Source organism: Neovison vison, chromosome 4 (genome assembly GCF_020171115.1).
Source record: "Neovison vison isolate M4711 chromosome 4, ASM_NN_V1, whole genome shotgun sequence".
Lineage (NCBI taxonomy): Eukaryota > Metazoa > Chordata > Mammalia > Carnivora > Mustelidae > Neogale > Neogale vison.
In genome coordinates, this window is record NC_058094.1 from 224,749,676 (window position 1) to 224,769,863 (window position 20,188).

Sequence of the window (20,188 nt, forward strand, 5' to 3'; positions counted from 1 at the left end):
CGTTGGGCTCTCTGCTCCGCGGGGAGCCTGCTTCCCCCTCTCTTTCTGCCTGCCTCTCTGCCTACTTGTGATCTCCGTCTGTCAAATAAATAAATAAATAACAAGTAAGTAAGTAAATAAGTAAGTAAGTAAGTAAGTAAGTAAACAGGCCAAAAAGAGTTTTCTGGGAAATGCTAAGGCAACAGGAAGCAACAGAAAGGGCTCATTCAAGGAATACCTTACATAACTTGTCACGGACTTTGGAGGTTAGAGATAGTCTAGTTTCCCTTAGAAATTTCCTACTGTGACCTTCACGAATTCAGCCAAGTAAATTTCCATCTCTATTTTTTTGCTTATGCCTCTAAAATAAAATCTTTGTAGAAAATGCTTCCTCTTGTCCTAAAATTCTCACTGAACGTTTCCAATGTCCCCTTTCTCTCATAAATTTTGGGGATTTGCTGTGCAAATTCCTCTTCAAATTTCTACACCAGTCAGAAATTTCTATTCCTTGAGACACTCAGCACGGCTTACTGAGTTTGTTCTATGTAAGACATCCTACCAGGTGCTACTGGTGATAATTTACTCCCAACAGATCAGTTTTGCAAGGATTCAGGTGACTCATATTTTCGTGTTTCTTCTCTAATTTCACCTATTCTTTCTTAGCTAATGAAAAAGCCATCAGATGTGAACTCCCAACTCTAAACCAAATTCCATTTGTAGTAGCAACCTCTCTTCCTCTCCTCCAGTTACTAGGGGAAAGTGTCCCTCTCCCACTGAAGGCCAATTCCTCCACCTGCTGGTCTGTCTCTGCTCTCCTACATCTTCACTCTCCTCCGTTTTCAGAATCCTTCCCCATTAGCAGGCAGATTTGCTCTAGTATCAGTAACTTTTCCAGCTACTGTCAATTTCTCTGCTCCACTTTAAACTGAACTTCTGGAAAGAGTTCTCTAAACAGCCTATCTCCAATTCCTTATTCACACCATGCACCAGTCAGCCAAGGTCTGCCTTTCTGCTCCAACACAAAGGAAAGTGTTCTTGTCTAGGTCATTATCTACCTTGATGTTGCCAAATCGTCTGCCCATTTCTTTGCTCTCAGTGCACCGAACTTCTTAGCAGCACTCATCTTTGTTGTCCTGCTTCTTGGAATATTCTCCTTGCTTGGTTGATGAAGCACCACTCCCTCCTAGGATCCTCCCATCTCACAGGTCCCTCCTTTTTGCTCTCTTTCCCTACTTCTCCAAATCTGTTGGCTCTCAAATTATTAGGGTTACTGAGGACCTGGTCCTCCGTTCTCCTTTATCTACCCTTGAGCTCTAGGTGATCTCAGTGCCAGGGAGTTTAAATATTTAATGCTGATGACCAAGTTTCTCTCTCTAGTCCAGACATCTGCTCTGAGCTCAACTCTGAAATCTGTTAAGCAACTCCTCTTGCATCTTTCCCTTTGCCTTCCTGGTGCTGCTGCTGGTGGTAGTGGATGGAGGGCCTGACTAGTCACTAACAGACTTTCAGTTAATTGGCCTGATCTTGCCCTCCATCCTGCCTGGCTCCTGGGCTGAGCATCTGCCCCACCAATCACACTCCTCCAAGACTCAGTCCCCTTTCTGCCTCTTCCTGCTTGTGGCAACTCCTCTTTCCTTTACTAGATACCATTCTGCCAATAATTTTCTGGAATCTGCTGAGCTTTCTTGTCCACTAATGGTTTCCTCTGAGTTCTCTTCATGGTTGTGGATTTATTAAAAAAAAAAAATTCCTGGGTGCTTGGGTGGCTCAGTAGGTTAAAGCCTTTGCCTTCAGCTCAGGTCATGATCCCTGGGTCCTGGAATCAAGCCTCACATCGGGCTCTCTGCTCGGCGGGGAGCCTGCTTCCTCCTCTCTCTGCCTGCCTCTCCGCCTACTTGTGATCTCTGTCAAATAAATAAATAAAATCTTTTTAAAAATTCCTTTGCTGTAATATTACTGGGATATCCAGAGGCAGAAGACAAATATGAGTGTGTTTGGTTCCCATTTTGAGTCAAGATATTGACTGGGCTTTTGTGAATAGGATCTTTTTCTTAGTTGTAATGGTTATTTAGGTGATTTTCTCAGATAATCCATGTATATGATGATAGAACATGCTTTGTAATGTTAAGTAATAGCTCAGCAGAGACCATTGCCCTCTTGATCTTAATGGGATTTAAAAAAAAAACACAACATTCTGTCCCTTTTGATATGGGTCAGTTAGATTTATGATTCATTTGGAGGTGATAGGATTATTTTTTTGGATACTTGTAGGCATCTTTCCTTATTCTTAAAATTCAGGGATTTCTGCAGGATATCTCAGCATGGGTTTTTCTTTTTGGGTATTTTGGGCAGGATAGAAAAGGAAGAATGTGAATCTGTGCTTACGATACCTTCTTTTCCAGAATCTCTCTCTTCTTTAAGTCCCACTATGGGACCTGTTTTCCATGTTGAGTGTGAGCAGCCTAGAGTTCTTGGGTTTAGTTGTATCTTACCCTTTTTCTCGACATCTTCCAAAACACCTTCAGTTTTTAGAAACACTTTAAACATTGGATCTTTTACCATCTCTGAGATCCTGCAATTGAGGCTCTGGTCTTCAGTCTCCCTTGAAGCCCCTGCTGGGTTCATGATCACCGGGTCCCCTCTATAGGCATTTACCTGCAGCATGATTTCCATCCCTTCATTGCTTATTTTGAGTCTAACTCCACGATTTTAGGTGACTGTCCCCTGAACACAATAGACATTGCCGGGTTCTGGTGATTGTAAACCTGCCTAAATGACACAATCTCTAAGTTATCAGTCACTTTGTTAGTGTCCCACCATTCAATGGAGGAAAGAGAGTTTTCTAAAACCAAGCAAGGATTTATTGGGACTTACTGGTCTGTTTTCTTTTGCCCCTAAAACTGAAGACCTCATTTCCGTGGATTCCCATTCTTCTTAATGGGCAAAGGGCTGCTTTGTTGGAGCCAAGCGTGCTTGCCCTTCAGTAATGTTTTCCAAAATGAATCCTGTGGAACTCAATGTCCACAAGATCATAGTAAATGTTTTTGGAAAAAAACAAAAGAAAGAATTTGGGAGAAATTCCCACATCTTTGGAAATGCTCACATCTTTGGAAGAAAGAATCCCAAGATGAAATATATTCAAATATAAGAGAATAACACACATTAGGTCTTCTGCTGGGAGAGCCATAGATTGTGTGTGTTGGGGGGGTGAAGGGGGAGAACTCTTTTACTTCAATTGGCCATGAGTTCTTTCATTTTTAATTTTTTTTTTTTTTTTTTTTTTTTTTTTGAGAGGGAGAGTTCAAGTTGAGGCAGAGGGGCAGAGGGAGAGGAAAAATAGAGCACCCAGCATGGAGCCTGACATGGGGCTTGATCTCACAACCCTGAGAGCATGACCTGAGCCAAAATCAAGTCAGATTAACTGAGCTACCAAGACTCCCCTCTTTCTTTTGGGGGAAAAAAAAAAATCTTTGGAGCTAGTGTTCCAGAGAACATCATGTGTGAAACATTGTTTTCTAGTAACATCTGTTGTAATTTAGTGATAATCTCATTTTCTGTCATCCCTCAGAATTTCAAGCCTCTCTTTTTTTTTTTAAACGATTTATTTGAGGGGGGGGGCAAGGGATAAGCAGACTCCCTGCTGAGCAGACAGCCTGACGTAGGGCCCGATCCCAGGACTCCAAGATCATGACCCAAGTGAAAGGCAGATTCTTCACCAACTGAGCCACCCAGATGCCCCAGAATTTCAGGTGTTCTACACGAAACATGAACCCTCTGAAAGTCAGGATTTCTTTGAATGGAGTGCAGGTGTTTCCCTGAAGTACATTCTGTGCTCACACAACCCTCACCTCATGTAGCAAATGGGGTAGTTTCCTAGACTTCTACTTGTATTGTGTTTATTTGTTAACATTTGGTTGAAAATTCTCTGCGCAGAACTGTTGTTGCCTGTAGTGCTCCATGACAGAGCTGTTTGGTTTTTTCCCCAAAATTTTATTTTATTTTTTTTTTAAAGATTTTATTTATTTATTTGACAGAGAGAGATCACAAGTAGGCAGAGAGGCAGGCAGAGAGAGAGAGGAGGAAGCAGGCTCCCTGCTGAGCAGAGAGCCCGATGCGGGACTCGATCCCAGGACCCTGAGATCATGACCTGAGCCGAAGGCAGCGGCTTAACCCACTGAGCCACCCAGGCGCCCCCCAAAATTTTATTTTTAAGTAATCTCTACACCCAGCATGGGACTTGAACTCACAAACCCCAAGATCAAGAGTTGCACGCTCCACCAACTGAGCCAGCCAGGGCCCCTTGGCTGTTATTTTGTCTTTACTCAGATTTAGGCACCACTTAGACACTCACTCTTGGGAATCTCATTCACTGTCTTGGCTTCAAACATCATCCTGTTCTGCAGCTCCCAAACCCATACCTCTTGTCCCAATCCATCTCGTATCTATATTCTAGCCCCATGTATCTTAGCACCCCTGCTTTTAGGTTTCTTCAATTCAGATGAGCCAAACTCTGCTGAAATTATCAGCTTTTCCTTAGGAGAAGCTACGCACAATCACTGTGGAAGCCGCGTGAGACCTCAGCATTGACAGAAACAGACAGGGATTCAGAGAACTTGTTTTATTGCTGTCGGTTTCAAAATAAATGACTCAAAAACAAATCCAACATCATATCAGACTTGCAAACAATATCCACTGGATTTAAACCCCCCAGTTTAGGATCACACCGTGCAGAAGAGTCAAGTGGACATTTAAGAGCCACCCCACATCCTCAGCTTGCAGAACAGTACTGGAGGGGCTGTCCTAGTTCCAGCGGGGATTTCAGAGCTAGCTTAGCATTTGTGGGGAAGTTACCACTTACGATGGCAGGGAAAACAGATATCTCTTTTATCAATAGATAGGAAATATGACAGGTGGTGCGCTAAATGAGAAAATCCTGGGTGGTTTCTCAACTTCCTAACCGGAGTTACATTCTTGCTCAAAATGGGGGCCCTGTTCCTAAAATCTGTCTTCCAGTGGGTTTGGCTCTGGCTGCTGTGAATTTCCAGGCCACATCAACTCCCCCAAGGCTCTGGATACCCTCCAGGCACCTCAACTCCAGTCGGCCTCGATCATCGCAAACAGCTGGCTGAGCCTCTTCTTGATGTCCGTCTCATTTGGAGCACTGTAGGATTTCGTGTGTACCCTGATGTGTTCCGCTAGTTTCGACTTATAAATGAAGCCCTTCCCGCAGTCGCCACAGGCAAAGGGCCTCTCGGGCCTGTGTATGCGCTGGTGCCGAAGCATGTGTCCCTTTTCCCGGAAGTTCTTGTCACACTCGGGACAGCGGAAAGGTCTCTCCCCTGTGTGCAGGCCTTGGTGGCTGAGCAGCTGCGCCTTCAAGCGGAAACTCTTGTCACATTTGGGACACTGGAAAGGCTTCTCCCCCGTGTGGGTCCTGATGTGCTCAATGAGTTTGGACTGCTTGGCAAAGCCCTTGCCACACTCGCAGGAGAAAGGCATCTCGCCGCTGTGCAGCAGCTGGTGGGCCTTCATGTCGGCCTTCACGCGGTAGCTCTTGCCGCACTCGGGGCACTGGAAGGGTCTCTCCCCCGTGTGCAGGCGCTGGTGACTCAGCAGCTGCCCCTTGAGGCGGAAACTCCGGTCGCAGGTGGGGCACTGGAAGGGCCTCTCCCCGCTGTGCACGCGGAAGTGCTCGGTGAGCTTGGACTGCCGGGTGAAGCCCTTGCCGCACTCCCCGCACGAAAAGGGCCTCTCCTTGCTGTGCGTGCGCTGGTGCGCCTTCAGGATGCCCTTGAGGCGGAAGCTCTTGGCACACTCGGGGCACTGGAAGGGCCTCTCCCCGCTGTGCACTCTCAGGTGCTCGCGGAGCTTGCACTGGTGCGTGAAGGCGCGGCCGCACTCGCCGCAGGAGAAGGGCCGCTCTCCGCCGTGGCGGAGCCGGTGTGCCCGCAGCATGCTCTGCAGGCGGAAGCTCAGCGGGCACTCGGGGCACTGGAAGGGCCTCTCGTCGCTGTGCAGCCGCTCGTGCCTCAGCAGCTGTCCCCGCTGGCGGAAGCTCCTGCCGCACTGGGCGCACCAGAAGGGCTTCTCCCCGCTGTGGACGCGGCCGTGCTCCGTGAGCTTACACTGCTTGGCGAAGGCCTTGCCGCACTTCCGGCAGGGGAAGGGCCGCTCGCCGCGGTGCACGCGCTGGTGGCCCCTGAGCAGGCCGCGCTGCCGGAAGCTCTTGCCACACTCCGGGCACCGGAAGGGCTTCTCTCCCGTGTGCACGCGGAGGTGGCCGGCGAGCTTGGACCTGGCAGCGAAGTGCTTACCGCACTCGGCGCAGGAGAACGGCCTCTCCCCGGCTCCCATGCGGGCGCAGCGCTCCTCACGCGGGCTCGGCTTCCCTCCCGAGGGCACAGCGGCCGGCTCAGCCCTGACCGGGAAGGCGCCATCGCCTTCTCTCCAGGAGCCTAGCCTCTCCCGGCCAGGAGGGCCCTGGCGAGCCTGCACGCCGCTCCCGGACCGCAAGCTCCCGTCACATCTGGGGCACCGGGACGGCCTCTCCCCCTCGTGCGGGAGGCGGTGGCCCAGAAGGGGCTGCTTGGGCGGGAAGCACGTGCCACACTCGGCGTCCCGCAGGGCGCTCTCGCCCGCATGCACAGCCGGATGCGCGAGCAAAGGCCGCTTCCGGCGGAAGCTCCTCCCACAGTCCGGACACCGGAAGCGCCTGGGAGCCTGAGAGCGGCTCCGCCGTGGCTGCGGATCAGCTTGGCCGCTGCGCTTCTTCCACGACCTCCACGGCTGGTCCTTCAAGTGGCTTCTCTGGTGCTTCTCCAAGTGGTCCTTCGTCCAAAAGCTCTCCCCGCACTCAGCGCAAGGGTGCTGGGTGGCCCTCCAGGAGGAGGCCTCCTGCCGGCCAGGGAGACCCAGCGTTCTGGGGGCTGCTGGCCGTGCAGCCTGGGCGTCACGGCTGGGTGGGTTCCGGAGGGCGATGCTTTGGTCAAGCCTGAAGGAAACATCTTCTCCTCCTCCTCGGGAGGCTTCGGAGGGGCACTGGCCCGCTCCGCGATCTACTTGGAAACAGCACTCAGCTTCTCTTGAATGTACAGCTTGTGGGCCTCCTGAAATAGAAACAAACATTCAGTCAGTATTCCTACCTGTGGCATGACTAAAGGCTTATGTCTCTCCTGGTGACAAGACCTTAGGGAACGGTGCCGTCTGGTGGCCTGGGAACCCAGCTCCCACAGGCCTCCACCACCAGGGACACTTCACTGTGGTTCTGTCATGGCTGAGTCTGTCTGGTGAGAGTCTGCTGAAAACTCAACTGAGAAACACATCTTAAAAGAGGAAAATACAGGGGTGCCTGGCTGGCTCAGTTGGTCAAAAGAGCATGTGGCTTTTTCACGGGGTCGTGAGTTCAAGCCTCACTTTGGGTGTAGCGAATACTTAAGTTACACTTAAGAAAAAAAAAAAGCAAGTATAAGTCTCAAACACCCGGCCTAAGTTTTGGAATTTGGGTTCAAATCCTGTCTCTCCACTGTGTAGCCTTTGTCAAGCTAATCTCTCTTTCTTGGCTTCATTCAGTTCCTTCTGTAGACACAGGGAAACAACAGGACATTTCATTGTCATGAACTTTAGATGAGTTCCTGCATGTAAGGTGCTGAGCATGCGACTGGCATACTGAACACACCTGTAAATGCTCACCACCATCAACCACAGGACTATCACACTTTGCCATTCTGATGTGCAGACATTCCTGAAATCACCAAGTGATGACCGCACTGTCACAGACCCCAACACCACAGTCACGACCCAGGGGAAGTCCCTAAGCCCAAGCAGCAGGGCCTGGGCTCTTCTCTCCCCTCCGAACCCCTACCCCACAAACCTTTTAAAAAGGTTTTTGGAAGAATTGATAACAGGTGGCAAAAAGTGAAATAATTTGTGGAGCAAAACTCCTTTCTTTACTGTACAGAAAGAGGCAGCCAAAAACTCAAGAAAACTATTGAAAAGATTTCTTGAGATGATGCTCCCATTGGTTTTCTCATTCCATACTTTAATGCTGACTTTTAAGAATCCAAAAATCGGGACGCCTGGGTGGCTCAGTTGGTTGGACGACTGCCTTCGGCTCAGGTCATGATCCCGGAATCCCGAGATCAAGTCCCACATCGGGCTCCCAGCTCCATGGGGAGTCTGCTTCGCTCTCTGACCATCTCCTCGCTCGTGCTCTCTCTCACTGTCTCTCTCTCAAATAAATAAATAAAAATCTTTAAAAAAAAAAAAAAAAAAAAAAAGAATCCAAAAATCTCAGGGGCACCTGAGTGGCTCAGTCGGTTGAGCATCTAACTCTTGATTTCGGCTCAGGTCATGATCTTGGGGTCATGAGATTGAGTTCCAAGTTGGGCTCCACACTCAGCAGGCAATCTGCTTGAAATTCTCTCCCTCTGCCCTAACGTCCACTCGTCCTCATTCTAATAAAAAAATATTTTCTTTTTAAAGATTTTATTTATTTATTTGACAGACAGAGATCACAAGTAGGCAAAGAGGCAGGCAGAGAGGAGGAAGCAGGCTCCCTGCTGAGCAGAGAGCCCGATGCGGGGCTCAATCCCATCGTGACCCGAGCTGAAGGCAGAGGCTTTAACCCACTGAGCCACCCAGGTGCCCCTAAAAAAATATTTAAAAAAAAAATTCCAAGAGGGTGCCTGTGTGGCTCAGTGGGTTAAAGCCTCTGACTTCGGCTCGGTCATGATCCCAGGGTCCTGGGATCGAGCCCCACATCGGGCTCTCTGCTCAGCAGGGAGCCTGCTTCCTCCTCTGTCTCTCTGCCTGCCTGTCTGCCTACTTGTGATCTATGTCAAGTAAATAAATAAAATTAAAAAAAAATTCTAAGAATCTCAGACTCTTCCATCATAATAAGAAAACACAGGAGAGCTGAGTTTTAGGTAATCAAGGAAAGTCAACAGTCCCCATACAGGAAGGAAGCAATTTTGGTCACTAGTATGTGGATAACCAGTCTCTTGAGTCCTGCCATCATCCCCCTCGCCTTACCTACCACTAACAACAGCTCACATTTACTGAGCTCCTACTGTGTGCCAGGTATCACTTTAACACTTCACATATGTTAACCTATATAGTTCTATCTAGGTACTTTCATTGTCTTCATTTTCTAGGTCAGGAAATTGAAATACTGAGAGGCTGAACAACTTGCCCAAGGTGTCACCAGAAAAGACAAGATCCAGACTCAGACTCTCGAACCCACACTCCCAACCACTGTACTTAACTATGCTTCTCTAGAATACACCAGTAGTCCAGCTTCAGCCCAGCCAAACAAGAAGATATGATCAGAAAATTGGAACAAACTGAGTGTACTGTCTTGAGGACAGGGCCCTGGTTTCTTAATACTCACCCCCAAACTGATGGCCCTCGATAACTGGATCGAATTGCAAACAAGCAGAAGAACAAATTATGGTTCCTGATTTCTGTGCTTCTCGCCAGTTCTGGAAGAACTCTCTCTCCTGTTCAATCCAGGATATTAGTTCTGGTTTGGGGAGTCCATTATCTGTGCAAAAATGTCAGACAGGGTAGTTTGGTTTCTTTAGCACTAAATTTAAGCACACCGACATGCTTTAAAATTTTCACAATGTACTCCTGGGAAGACGCATGAGACAGGAAGTAAAAAAAATAGATTATAGGGTTACGCAAGGAGGAGCAAAACTGCCCACATTTCCTAACGGTACTTCCTAATCTATCTGGACCAGTTAAAGCAGTTTAGTGTTTAAAACCTGTCTTTTGGGGGCGGGGGCTGGGTGGCTCAGTTGTTGAGGAGAGTCTTTCTTCAGCTCAGGTCGTGATCCCAGGGTCCCGGGATTAAGCCCCGCATCAGGGTCCCTGCTCGATGGGAAGCCTGCTTCTCCCTCTCTCACTCCCCCTGCTATGTTGCCTCTCTGGCTGTGTCTCTCTCTGTCAAATAAATAAATAAAACCTTTAACAAATAAAATAAAATAAAATAAATCGTGCCTCAGTCCCCATATATCTAGGAATGTGCATTTTATCATGGTTTTCATAAAACTCCCTAGTAATATGCTTTGAGAATGGTGGAACAGCCCCACAGACAACTGGAGATACCATGGGAAGAGGGGGGGTATGCAAAATAAGAACTGGAATGCCGATCCTAGGAAATTTCAAAATACGTAAATGTTCTCAGAAGTCCGCTGGTGACAGTGCTAATCACAACCCAAAACATGGCCGAGTTCTGCTAGAATAAAAGGGTTGCAAGCAATGACATAAGCAAATGAAAACAGTTACAAGATTGTCTAATATATGACCCCACTCCCCTAACAAAATGTTCATGAATCTTCAAGTAAAACTTTCTTTCAATAATATCTCTTTTACAGAACCTAAATTATGCTTCATAGATTGCTAAAGGGAGATCAGTGTATAGTTCAGATCAGAGAAAGAGAGTAAGCCAGGTAATGCCTCAGAGATAAAATGTCAGAGTGGTGTAGGACGTGTGGAGAACGGTCGCTCCGCTCCAGATCCCTCCTTGCCCCCTGAAATCTGACCTCAATCCCAAAAGAATTCTAAGTCTGCTTTTAGAAGAAAGGGAATCACTATCTTTTATTTAAATCCATACACCTATTCTCAATCTTCATCTGTTGAAATCCCAGCATCTTTTAATTAAAAAAAATTTTTTTTAATTTTAAAAATTTTAAATAAATTTAAAATAAAATATAATAAATTTAAATAAAATATTTTTAAAAATTATTTATTTATTTACTTGACACAGAGAGAGAGAGAGATCACAAGTAGGCAGAGAGGCAGGCGGGGGAGGGAGGAGCAGGCTCCCCGCTGAGAAGAGAGCCCGATGCGGGGCTCGATCCCAGGACCCTGAGATCATGACCGGAGGTGAAGGCAGAGGCTTAACTCGCTGAGCCTCCCAGGTGCCTCCCAGCATCTTCTAAAAGTATTTTTCCAAGAACAAAACCAAGAAAACAATTCTATTTACAATAACACCAAAAAGAATACCACACTTAGAAATAAACTTAATAAAAGAAATGCAAGAATTACATAATAGAAACTATAAAATATTGCCAAAAGAAATTTTAAAAGTCATAAATAAATGGAAAGATATCTCATGTTAATGAAGAGGAAGTCCTAATATTGTTAAGATGACAATATTCCCAAGGGGAGAGGCGTGAGAGGATGGGGTAACTAGGTGATGGACATTAAGGACGGCATGAGATGTAACAAGCACTGGGTATTATATAACACTTATGAATCACTGACCTCTACCTCTGAAACTAGTAATACATTATATGTTGATTAATATTAATTAACATATAATTAACATAATTATATGTTATATATAACATATATAATTATATATCATTATATATATAATTAACATTATATGTTAATTAACTGAATTTAAATTTTTAAAAATGAGTAAAAATATTGAAAAAAAAAAAAAAAAAGAAACCCTTGCTGCTTTTCTGATATAAACATTTAAACCTATACACTTCCCTCTAAGTGCTGCTTTGGTGCATCTCACAAAATTTTGCCGCTTTATATTTTCATTATCTTCTAATTTCTCTTGTGATTTCTTCTTTGGTTTATAATTTACTTAGAATTATCTCATTTGAAAACAAATGAGTAAAGAAACACAAAGCAAAATCAGACATATAAATAGAACAAACTGACAACTGCAAGAGTGAAAGGGGAAGGAGAAGGGCAAAATGAGTGACAGGGAGTGGGAGACACAGGCCTCGGTTATGGCATGAATGAGTCCTGGGAATCAAAGGCATAGCACAGGGAACACAGTCAATGATGCTGTCAATGATACTGTACTAGCATTCTGTGGGGACAGATGGTAGCTACGCTTGTGGTGAGCATAGCACACAGAGATGGTGAATCACTATGATATATACCCGAAACTAATGTAATATTGTATATCTATTACAATTTTTTAAAAAAATTAAAGAACATACAGCTATAATTAAACAAGGTCAATGTAAAAAATAAAAATAAATTAAAAAAAGAAAGATGACATAGACCCCAAATCCAATCTGTTTTTGTTATGGTTTTTTTTTTTTTTTTTGGCAAAAATTGACAAACTGATCCTAAAAGTAATGGCAATCAAAACAGCATGGTGTTGGCATGAAGATAAACATACAGATCAATGAAACGGAACTGAGAATCCAGAAATAAACTTCTACATTTATGGCCAATTGATTCTCCAAAAGGGTGCAATGGGGGAAAGAATACTCTTATCAAAAAATAGTGTTGGGACAACTGGATATCCATATGCAAAAGAAGCTGGATCCCTACCCCATACCATATAAAAACCTTAACTCAAAATGGATCAAAGACCTAAATGTAAGTACTGAGGGAGGCCTGGGTGGCATAAGGAGTTAATGCCGCCTACACTCGATAAATCAAGTAATAGAGATCAAAGCATGGATAGTTAGATTGGAAGAAAGTCCAGTAAGAACTAAAACAGAAAAGGTTAACAGTGGTTGCCTTGGAGAATTATCTGAGTACAGGAGTGAGGATATCATTCATTTGATAAATTAAAAAAATTTTTTAAAAACCAAGTAAGCAAAAAGACTAAAAAGAACATCCATTACCATAACCATGAAGAGACTGCTGCTGTTAACTGTCTCAGGGTATCGCCTTACAAAATCTCACTGGAGGAGGATATTTTAGCTTTTCTGAGTTACAAAGACCCCACAGTAAAAACTGACAGGTAGCGACATCCTAAGGTAAAGATATACATTATGGACATGAGCTAGGAGTGCTCCGTATGGAAATCACAGCAATCTGTGAGCGTGTAGTGACTACAAGCCCAAAGTCACCACTGACCACCATATATCAAAGTCTTAAATATTTTCCTTTCTCAATGTCTACCCTTGAGTAAGGATTAGCAATGCTTACAGAAGTATTAACGAAGAGGACTCTGGGCTAAAAAATACCGTTCTGAGTTAATTTCTGAGAAAGCTGACCTAACAAACAGGACCTCTTCTAGACCCAGTTCCATGACTTCCCCACAAAATTGAGTACTTCTTACCTAGAGAAACAAGAATTTCGTAATTGGTTCTCATAACATGCTTGTAAAGCTCCTTCTGCCATGCCTCTAGGTTTTGCCATTCTTGCTCAGAGAAATAAATGGCCACATCCTCAAAAGTCAGAGGCAACTGAAATGATAGACATAATACATTCAAAGGCATTAGTGCTTCAAAAAGATTTCAGCCCCTTTTCATCAATTCTTTTTTTCTTTTTTTTTTTAAATAAACTTTATCCCCAAGGTAAGGCTCAAATTCACAACCCTAAGATCCAGAGTCGCATGCTGTCCCCACTGGGCCAGCCAGGTGCCCCTCCTTGTCATCAGGTTAAAAAATTTTTGTAGTGGACACTGCTTTTGCCTATTCAGCAGCTTCCTCCTTGGGAAATACTCCTTCCCCTACTCCAGTCATGTGGTTCTGCTGTTACCCACTATACCGTCCACAGTTCTTTATGCTTATTCAAACTCCATATGCATATGGATAGTAAGGAATTTTTTTTCTTTTGAAACAGTGGAAATAGGGCACCTGGGTGGCTAAGTGGGTTGAGCCTCTGCCTTTGGCTAAAGTCATGATCTCAGCGTCCTGGATTGAGGCCCATGTCCGGCTCTCTGCTCAGCGGGGAGCCTACTCCCCAGCCCCCTCTGCCTGCCTCTGCCTAATTATGATCTCTCTCTCTCTGTGTGTCAAATAAATAAATAAAATCTTAAAAAAAAATGAAACAGTGAAAATAAATCACTGGATAACTTCATTCACTTAATATATTAAAGATACCTTTCCAGGTCAATGTGTAGAGGCAAAACCAGGTTTTTGTAAATTGTAGTGTATTTCATGCCACGGATACATAAACCCCACTGATGGTACATACATTGTCTCCATTTCCTTTATAAACAATGCTCTGATATGCTTCCCAATATATTAGCACTTTTTTTTTTTAAGATTTTATTTATTTATTTGACACAGAGAGAGATCACAAGTAGGCAGAGAGTCAGGCAGAGAGAGCGGGGGAAGCAGGCTCCCCACCGAGCAGAGAGCCCGATGTGGGGCTCGATCCCAGGACCCTGAGATCATGACCTGAGCTGAAGGCAGCGGCTTAATCCACTGAACCACCCAGGCGCCCCCCCCCTTTTTTTAAAGATTTTATTTATTTATTTGACACAGAGAGAGATCACAAGTAGGCAGAGAGTCAGGCAGAGAGAGGGGGGGATATATTAGCACTTTTACCTCTGTAAGATAAAGCCTAAAAAGGAAAACTACTAAATCAAAAGTTATAAACATGTTCAGTTTAACAAATACCATTACATTGCCTTCCAAAAAGAATCAGCCTTTGCTAATAAGACTTCTCATTTTTTTAAAAAGATTTTTATTTATTTGACACAGAGAGAAATCACAAGTAGGCAGAGCAACAGGCAGAGAGAGAAAGGGAAGCAGGCTCCCCCCTGAGCAGAGCCCGATGCAGGGCCTGGGATCAAGACCTGATGAGAAGGCAGAGGCTTAACCTACTGAGCCACCCAGATGCCCCTTACTTCTATACACCTTTGCCAGCATAGGTTGTTCTTAAACCTTCTTATTTATTCTGCCACTGTAATGGGTAAAAAAAAAAAAATGTATTTGTTTTAATTTGCATTAATTTGTGAAGCTTAGCATCCTTTTCATACTTGTCTGGGGAGGGGAACATTCCACATAACTTTGTGCAGGTCTGTTCACATCCTTTGCTCAACATTCTTGTGGACTCTACTAATTTCTCATATTAAGGTTAATAATCCTTTGACTGACTAGCAAATACTTTTTAAAAAAGATTTTATTTCAGAGAGAGAAAGTGAATGTAAGCATGAGCAAGGAGAGAGGAAGAGGGAGAAGCAGGCTACCCGCTGAGAAGACAGCCCGATGTGGGATGTGGGACGTGGGATGTGGGACTTGATCCCAGGACCTCGGGATGATGACCTGAGCTGAAGGCAGACACTTAACCCACTGAGCCACCCAGGCGCCCCTCCTTTTTTTTATATTATTATACTTTGCAGAAGAACGCCTTTTGTGGCTTCAGGGTTTAGTATGTTGATTTGGAAGACTTCCCAAGATTATAAAATACTCTCCTAAATTCTTCATAACATTCTTATAACTTGTATCAAAATTACACGTTCTTCATCTGGAACTTATTTCTGCATATCATAACCAGAAGGAATGTAATACCTTTTCTAAGTGGATATTCACTCATCACAAAGTTTCTTGAATAGTCCATTCTTTTACCATTGATTTGGGATCATTATTCATTAGTTAGTTCATTAGTTAATGAACCAACCTAGTTGGTTTCCATTTATACTTGGGTATACTTTTGTTCCATTGGTGAATGTGTCTTTTTTGCTACAGTACTGCACTGCTTAATTCTTAGTTTTTTTTAATACTTTTTAATTTTTTTATTAACATATAATGTATTATTAGCACCAGGGGTACAGGTCTGTGAATCACCAGGTTTACACACTTCACAGCACTCACCATAGCACATACCTTCCTGAATGTCCATACCCCATCACCCTCTGCCTTCGGATCACTACATTTGTAGCTTTAGGGTAAATACCCAGTAGTGCGATTGCTGGGTCATAGGGTAGTTCTATTTTCAACATTTTGAGGAACCTCCATGCTGTTTCCCAGAGTGGTTTCACCAGCTTGCATTCCCACCAACAGTGTAGGAGGGTTCCCCTTTCTCCGCATCCTCACCAGCATCTGTCATTTCCTCACTTGTTAATTTTAGCCATTCTGACTGGTATATCTCATGTGGTTTTGAGGTGGTATCTCATTGTGGTTTTGATTTGTATTTCCCTGATGCCGAGTGATGTGGAGCACTTTTTCATGTGTCTGTTGGCCATCTGGGTATCTTCTTTGCAGAAATGTCTGTTCATGTCCTCTGCCCATTTCTTGATTGGATTATTTGTTCTTTGGGTTAATTCTTAGTTTTATCAGGTATTTTGCTATTTAAGAGGACGTGGTCATCCACCACCACCTCCATCATTTTCCACAGGAAATTATCTTGATTTTTCTTATCTGTTTTCTCATCTACATACACAGGAAAGATACTTCACTAAATTTATACAAATTCTATTGGGATTCTGATAGGAATATACTAATTTAGAGAGAACTGGATCTCTAAAACATGGGATCTTTCCTTCCAGAAACATCTCGCTCATTTATCTAGACATTTCTGTGTGTTTTAGTAAAATTTAGTTTCCTTCATATAGACCTTATATAATTTTTAAAGATTTTATTTATTTGACAGAGAGAGAAAGAGATCACAAGTAGGCAGAGAGGCAGGCAGAGAGAGAGAGTGAGGGAAGCAGACTCCCCGTTCAGCAGACAGCCCAATGGGGGGTTTGATCCCAGGACCCTGAGATCATGACCCAAGCTGAAGGCAGAGGCTTCACCCAGGTGCCCCTAGACCTTACATAATTCTTGATAGGTTCATTCCTACAAACTGTAGAGTTTTTATTGCTACCATGTTTGAGGGGTTTGTCCCATTAAATTTTCTTCTTCTTCTTCTTTTTTTTTTTTTTTAAAATATTTTATTTATTTATTTGACATGGAACAGAGAGAGAGAGCGCACAAGCTCCGGGAACAGCAGGCAAAGGGAGTAGCAGACTCCCGGCCGAGCAGGGAGCCCAATGTGGGGCTCGATCCCAGGATTCCAGGATCATGACCTAACAGAAGGCAGCCGCCCAACAGACTGAGCCACTCAGGCGCCCCCCCATTAAATTTTCTAATTATGAAAGCTTGGGAAGCTATTTTAATGTTTATTTTGGAAACAAATTTCCTTGTTGACTAACACTGTCAGTTGATGGCCTTGGGGTGTCTACACAGAGAATGAGATCTGCAAATGAACATTTCTTTTAATGATTTAAGCCTGTAATTTCTTTCTTTCTTTCTTTCTTTTTTAAGAATTTATTTATTTGAGAGAGAGAAAGAATGAGAGGGAGTATGATGGGGGGAGAGAGTCAGAGGGAGAAGCAGGCTCCCCACTGAGCAGGGAGCCCAATGTGGGGCTTAATCCCAGGCCCCTGGGATCATGACCTAAGCCAAAGGCAGCCACTCAGCCAAGCCACCCAGGTGCCCCTCTTTTTTTTTTTTTTAATTTTTTATAAACATATATTTTTATCCCCAGGGGTACAGGTCTGTGATTCGCCAGGTTTACACACTTCACAGCACTCACCAAAGCACATACCCTCCCCAATGCCCATAACCCCAACCCCCTCTCCCAATTTTTTTTTTTTAAGCAAAAGATAACTTGTTTATTTTAAACTACTAGGTTTTCCACAGAACTCTATAAATTACACATCTATGGTCTCCTGCATACAAGACTAAGCCTAACATTTCTTATTTTCATCTTACTGTATTGGCTGGAACGATGTTGAGTAATAGTGATGACAGCATGCAACGGGTTTATTTTTTAATGTTTCTCAAGTAATATTTGTTGGTTTCCTTTAAGTTATTAACCAAGATGCCACCTGTTCCTAGAATACTAAGAGTCTGTCCAGAACTGGTTTTCAATTTCACTTCTTTTTAAAATAATGTATTAGAAAAAATAACACATGCAAATGTGTTTAAACCATTTTTTTATTGTGATCACCTTGGATAAATGAAACACTTTCTAAGATGTATAACAAGAAGCATGTAAGTTATATACTCGTTAAAGTACTCTAATTTCATTAAGTATACATTCTTTTAGGGGCACCTGGGTGGCTTGGTCACTTAAGCATCCACCTTTGGCTCAGGTCATTATCTTGGGGTCCTGGGATCCAGTCCTGCATCAGGCCCCCTGCTCAGTGGGAAGCATGGCCCTCTCCCACTCCCCCTGCTTGTGTTCCCTCTCTTGCTGTCTCTCTCGTTGTCAAATAAATAAACTTTTTAAAAAACAAAAACAAACAACTTTCTCCTTGTGTATGTCTTATCTTTTTATTTATGCTTATATTGTATATATATTTTCAGTTTCAATGCAAATATATCACCTTGGATAAATCACCTTGGATAAATTTTGCTTTCTCTGTTTTAAAAAAAATTTCTATATGGAGGTTGGAAAGATATACTAAACTTTTTTCCAGACGGCTTAAGTTTTACTTTTCATATTTAGATTTTAAATTTATCTGGAACGTAATTTTTAAAATTTATTTTATATATTATATACAGTTGTGATTTACCTCAATGTATATTTTATATATTATATACAGTCGTGATTTACCTCAATGTTATTTTCTAACTGGAAAAGGCAATTGTCCCAATACTGCTTTTGAAGGTCTCTGTATTACTTTCCTAAAACTGCTATAATGAAGTACCCTAACTGGGTGGTTTAAAACAATAAAAATGTATTCTCTTATAGTTCCAGTGGCTAGAAGTCTGGTATCAAGTGTCAGCAGGGCTATGCTATCTCTGAAGTCTCCAGGGGAGAATCCTTTCCATGCCTTTCCCTTAGCTTCTGGCAGTTGCTGGTGATCCCTTGTACTTCTTAAGGGTGCATAACTCCAATCTCTGTCTCCACTGTAACAGGGTGTTCTCCCTTTCTGTGTCTGGGTCTCTATACCTCTTCTTATAAAGATACCAGTCATGGTGGATTAAGAACCTACCCTATCCCCTTGTGATCTCATTTTAACCAATTAAATCTGCATCAACTTACTTCTAAGTAAGGTCACACAATCTTGAGGTTCCAGAAAGGACATGAATTTGGGGGAGACACTATTCAACACAGTATAGTTTGCATCTGGGTTCTCTTTCCATTTCCACTGCTCTGTCTGTCCCTACAAAAAACAGCACGGTAGTAATTTGATGGGCTTGTAATAAGTTTTGTCTGCTAGTGCAATCCCCCTTTCGTTGTTCTTTTTTCAGAATGATATTCTGACCTTTATTTTTTCAAATGAAATTTAGAATCTGTCTAAATTCACAAAAATCTTACTCCCATTTTAATACAACTGCAGTAAATGTATATATGAGGTTGGAAGAAAAGTATCATTTTTGCTGTATTTAGTCTTCCATTTATAGGCCTGGTTATCTCCCATTTACTTATAGTTTCTCCATAAAGGTGTTGCCTATCTTTTAAATATTTAATCCTAGAAATTACATTTTCTTAGCGGAGACTGTTAACGTTATTTGGAAATCAATAACCTCATGAATTCATTTAGTCATCAGGAAAAATGGTCAGAATGAAAATTTATACGCTATTTTGAAAAAAAAAATGGCCATTCCCTCTAAACCTCGATTACAACAAAACATTAAATAATTAAATAATGCATATTCTGTTTAAGTTTTTATATCCTATTCTATTCCTTGCAACTTGTCTTCCTTCCTTACACTCAACACAAACTCCAACGCCCTAGCGGCTAAATTACCTTATTCAAGCCGCTGCCAGACAATCGCTTCAACCCTCAAAATCTGGTCTTTTAAAACTCTCGTTCTGAACTCAGTAACTGCTGCAACACCGGCTGAGCTCGAACACGCACCGCCGGCACCAGACCACTCCTCTGCTTTCCCTTGCCCGCCTCCGCCACTCCCGGGCGCCCGGCCCAGGCTGGGCCCGCTGCTGAGGAGGCCTGGTCCACGCTCGGTCTGTTCGCGAGGGCGGCCACGGACGAGTCCCAGAAGTGCCGGTCACCGGCCACTCCGAGCCTCGAGCGACCCCCGGACTCCGCTCCACCCGTCCTCTGCAGCCGCCCCGAATGAAACCCGGATGGGTACCCGCCACGCCGCAGCCCGGGGCCCGCCCCGAGCCCCGCCCCCGGACGTCCGCGCGGAGAGCCTTTCTTACCGGAGCCGGTTCGGCCATGGCCCTCGCGCTCCCACCGGTCGGCGGCCCGGGAGAAGCCGAGCTCTGGGAGGCCCCGCGGAACCTACCCCGGCTCGCGGCTTCCCGCCCCGCCCAGCCCTGCAGGCCCAGCCTCCGCGCGGTGCACGCTGGGACTCGAGCCCGATTTCCCCCCCATCCTCCCCACAGCGCCCCCTGCGGCCCGGAGGAGACAGCGTCGGCCGCAGGAGCCGCCCTCGCAGAACTGGGCGCACTGGCCGCTGCGGTGTCGGTGGCGGGTCATCTCGCTCTGCCGGGGGGCGGTGGGGGGGGGAAGGGGAACGCCAAACGACGAGGACTGAGACCCAGACGCGCTGAAAGGCACTGGAGAGGGCGAGACAGGTGGTGGGAA

General features: G+C 44.4%; 1 protein-coding gene across 2 annotated transcripts; it reads right to left on the reverse strand.

The window, feature by feature from the left end:
• Positions 1-4,582: 4,582 nt before the first annotated feature.
• On the reverse strand, positions 4,583-19,899 carry ZNF786 (zinc finger protein 786). Of its 2 annotated transcripts, XM_044246810.1 has the most exons (5): positions 19,801-19,874; positions 18,676-18,796; positions 13,028-13,154; positions 9,368-9,520; positions 4,583-7,085 (listed from the first exon to the last, which is right to left on the reverse strand). In XM_044246810.1, exons 3-5 carry the CDS (start codon positions 13,059-13,061, stop codon positions 5,068-5,070), a joined length of 2,205 nt encoding a protein of 734 aa, XP_044102745.1. In that variant the 5' UTR covers positions 13,062-13,154; positions 18,676-18,796; positions 19,801-19,874; the 3' UTR covers positions 4,583-5,067. The 2 variants fall into 2 exon arrangements, with proteins under 2 accessions (XP_044102745.1, XP_044102744.1); XM_044246809.1 differs by lacking the exon at positions 18,676-18,796 and having other exon boundaries at positions 19,801-19,899.
• Between the last annotated feature and the right edge of the window lie 289 nt (positions 19,900-20,188).

Coding starts and splice junctions, on each gene's coding strand:
- ZNF786 (XM_044246809.1), bottom strand. Junction 9,521..13,027: donor CGAAATTCTTGTTTCTCTAG/GTAAGAAGTACT, acceptor ATTTTTGCACAG/ATAATGGACTCCCCAAACCA. Junction 7,086..9,367: donor CGAGGGCCATCAGTTTGGGG/GTGAGTATTAAG, acceptor TTTCTATTTCAG/GAGGCCCACAAGCTGTACAT.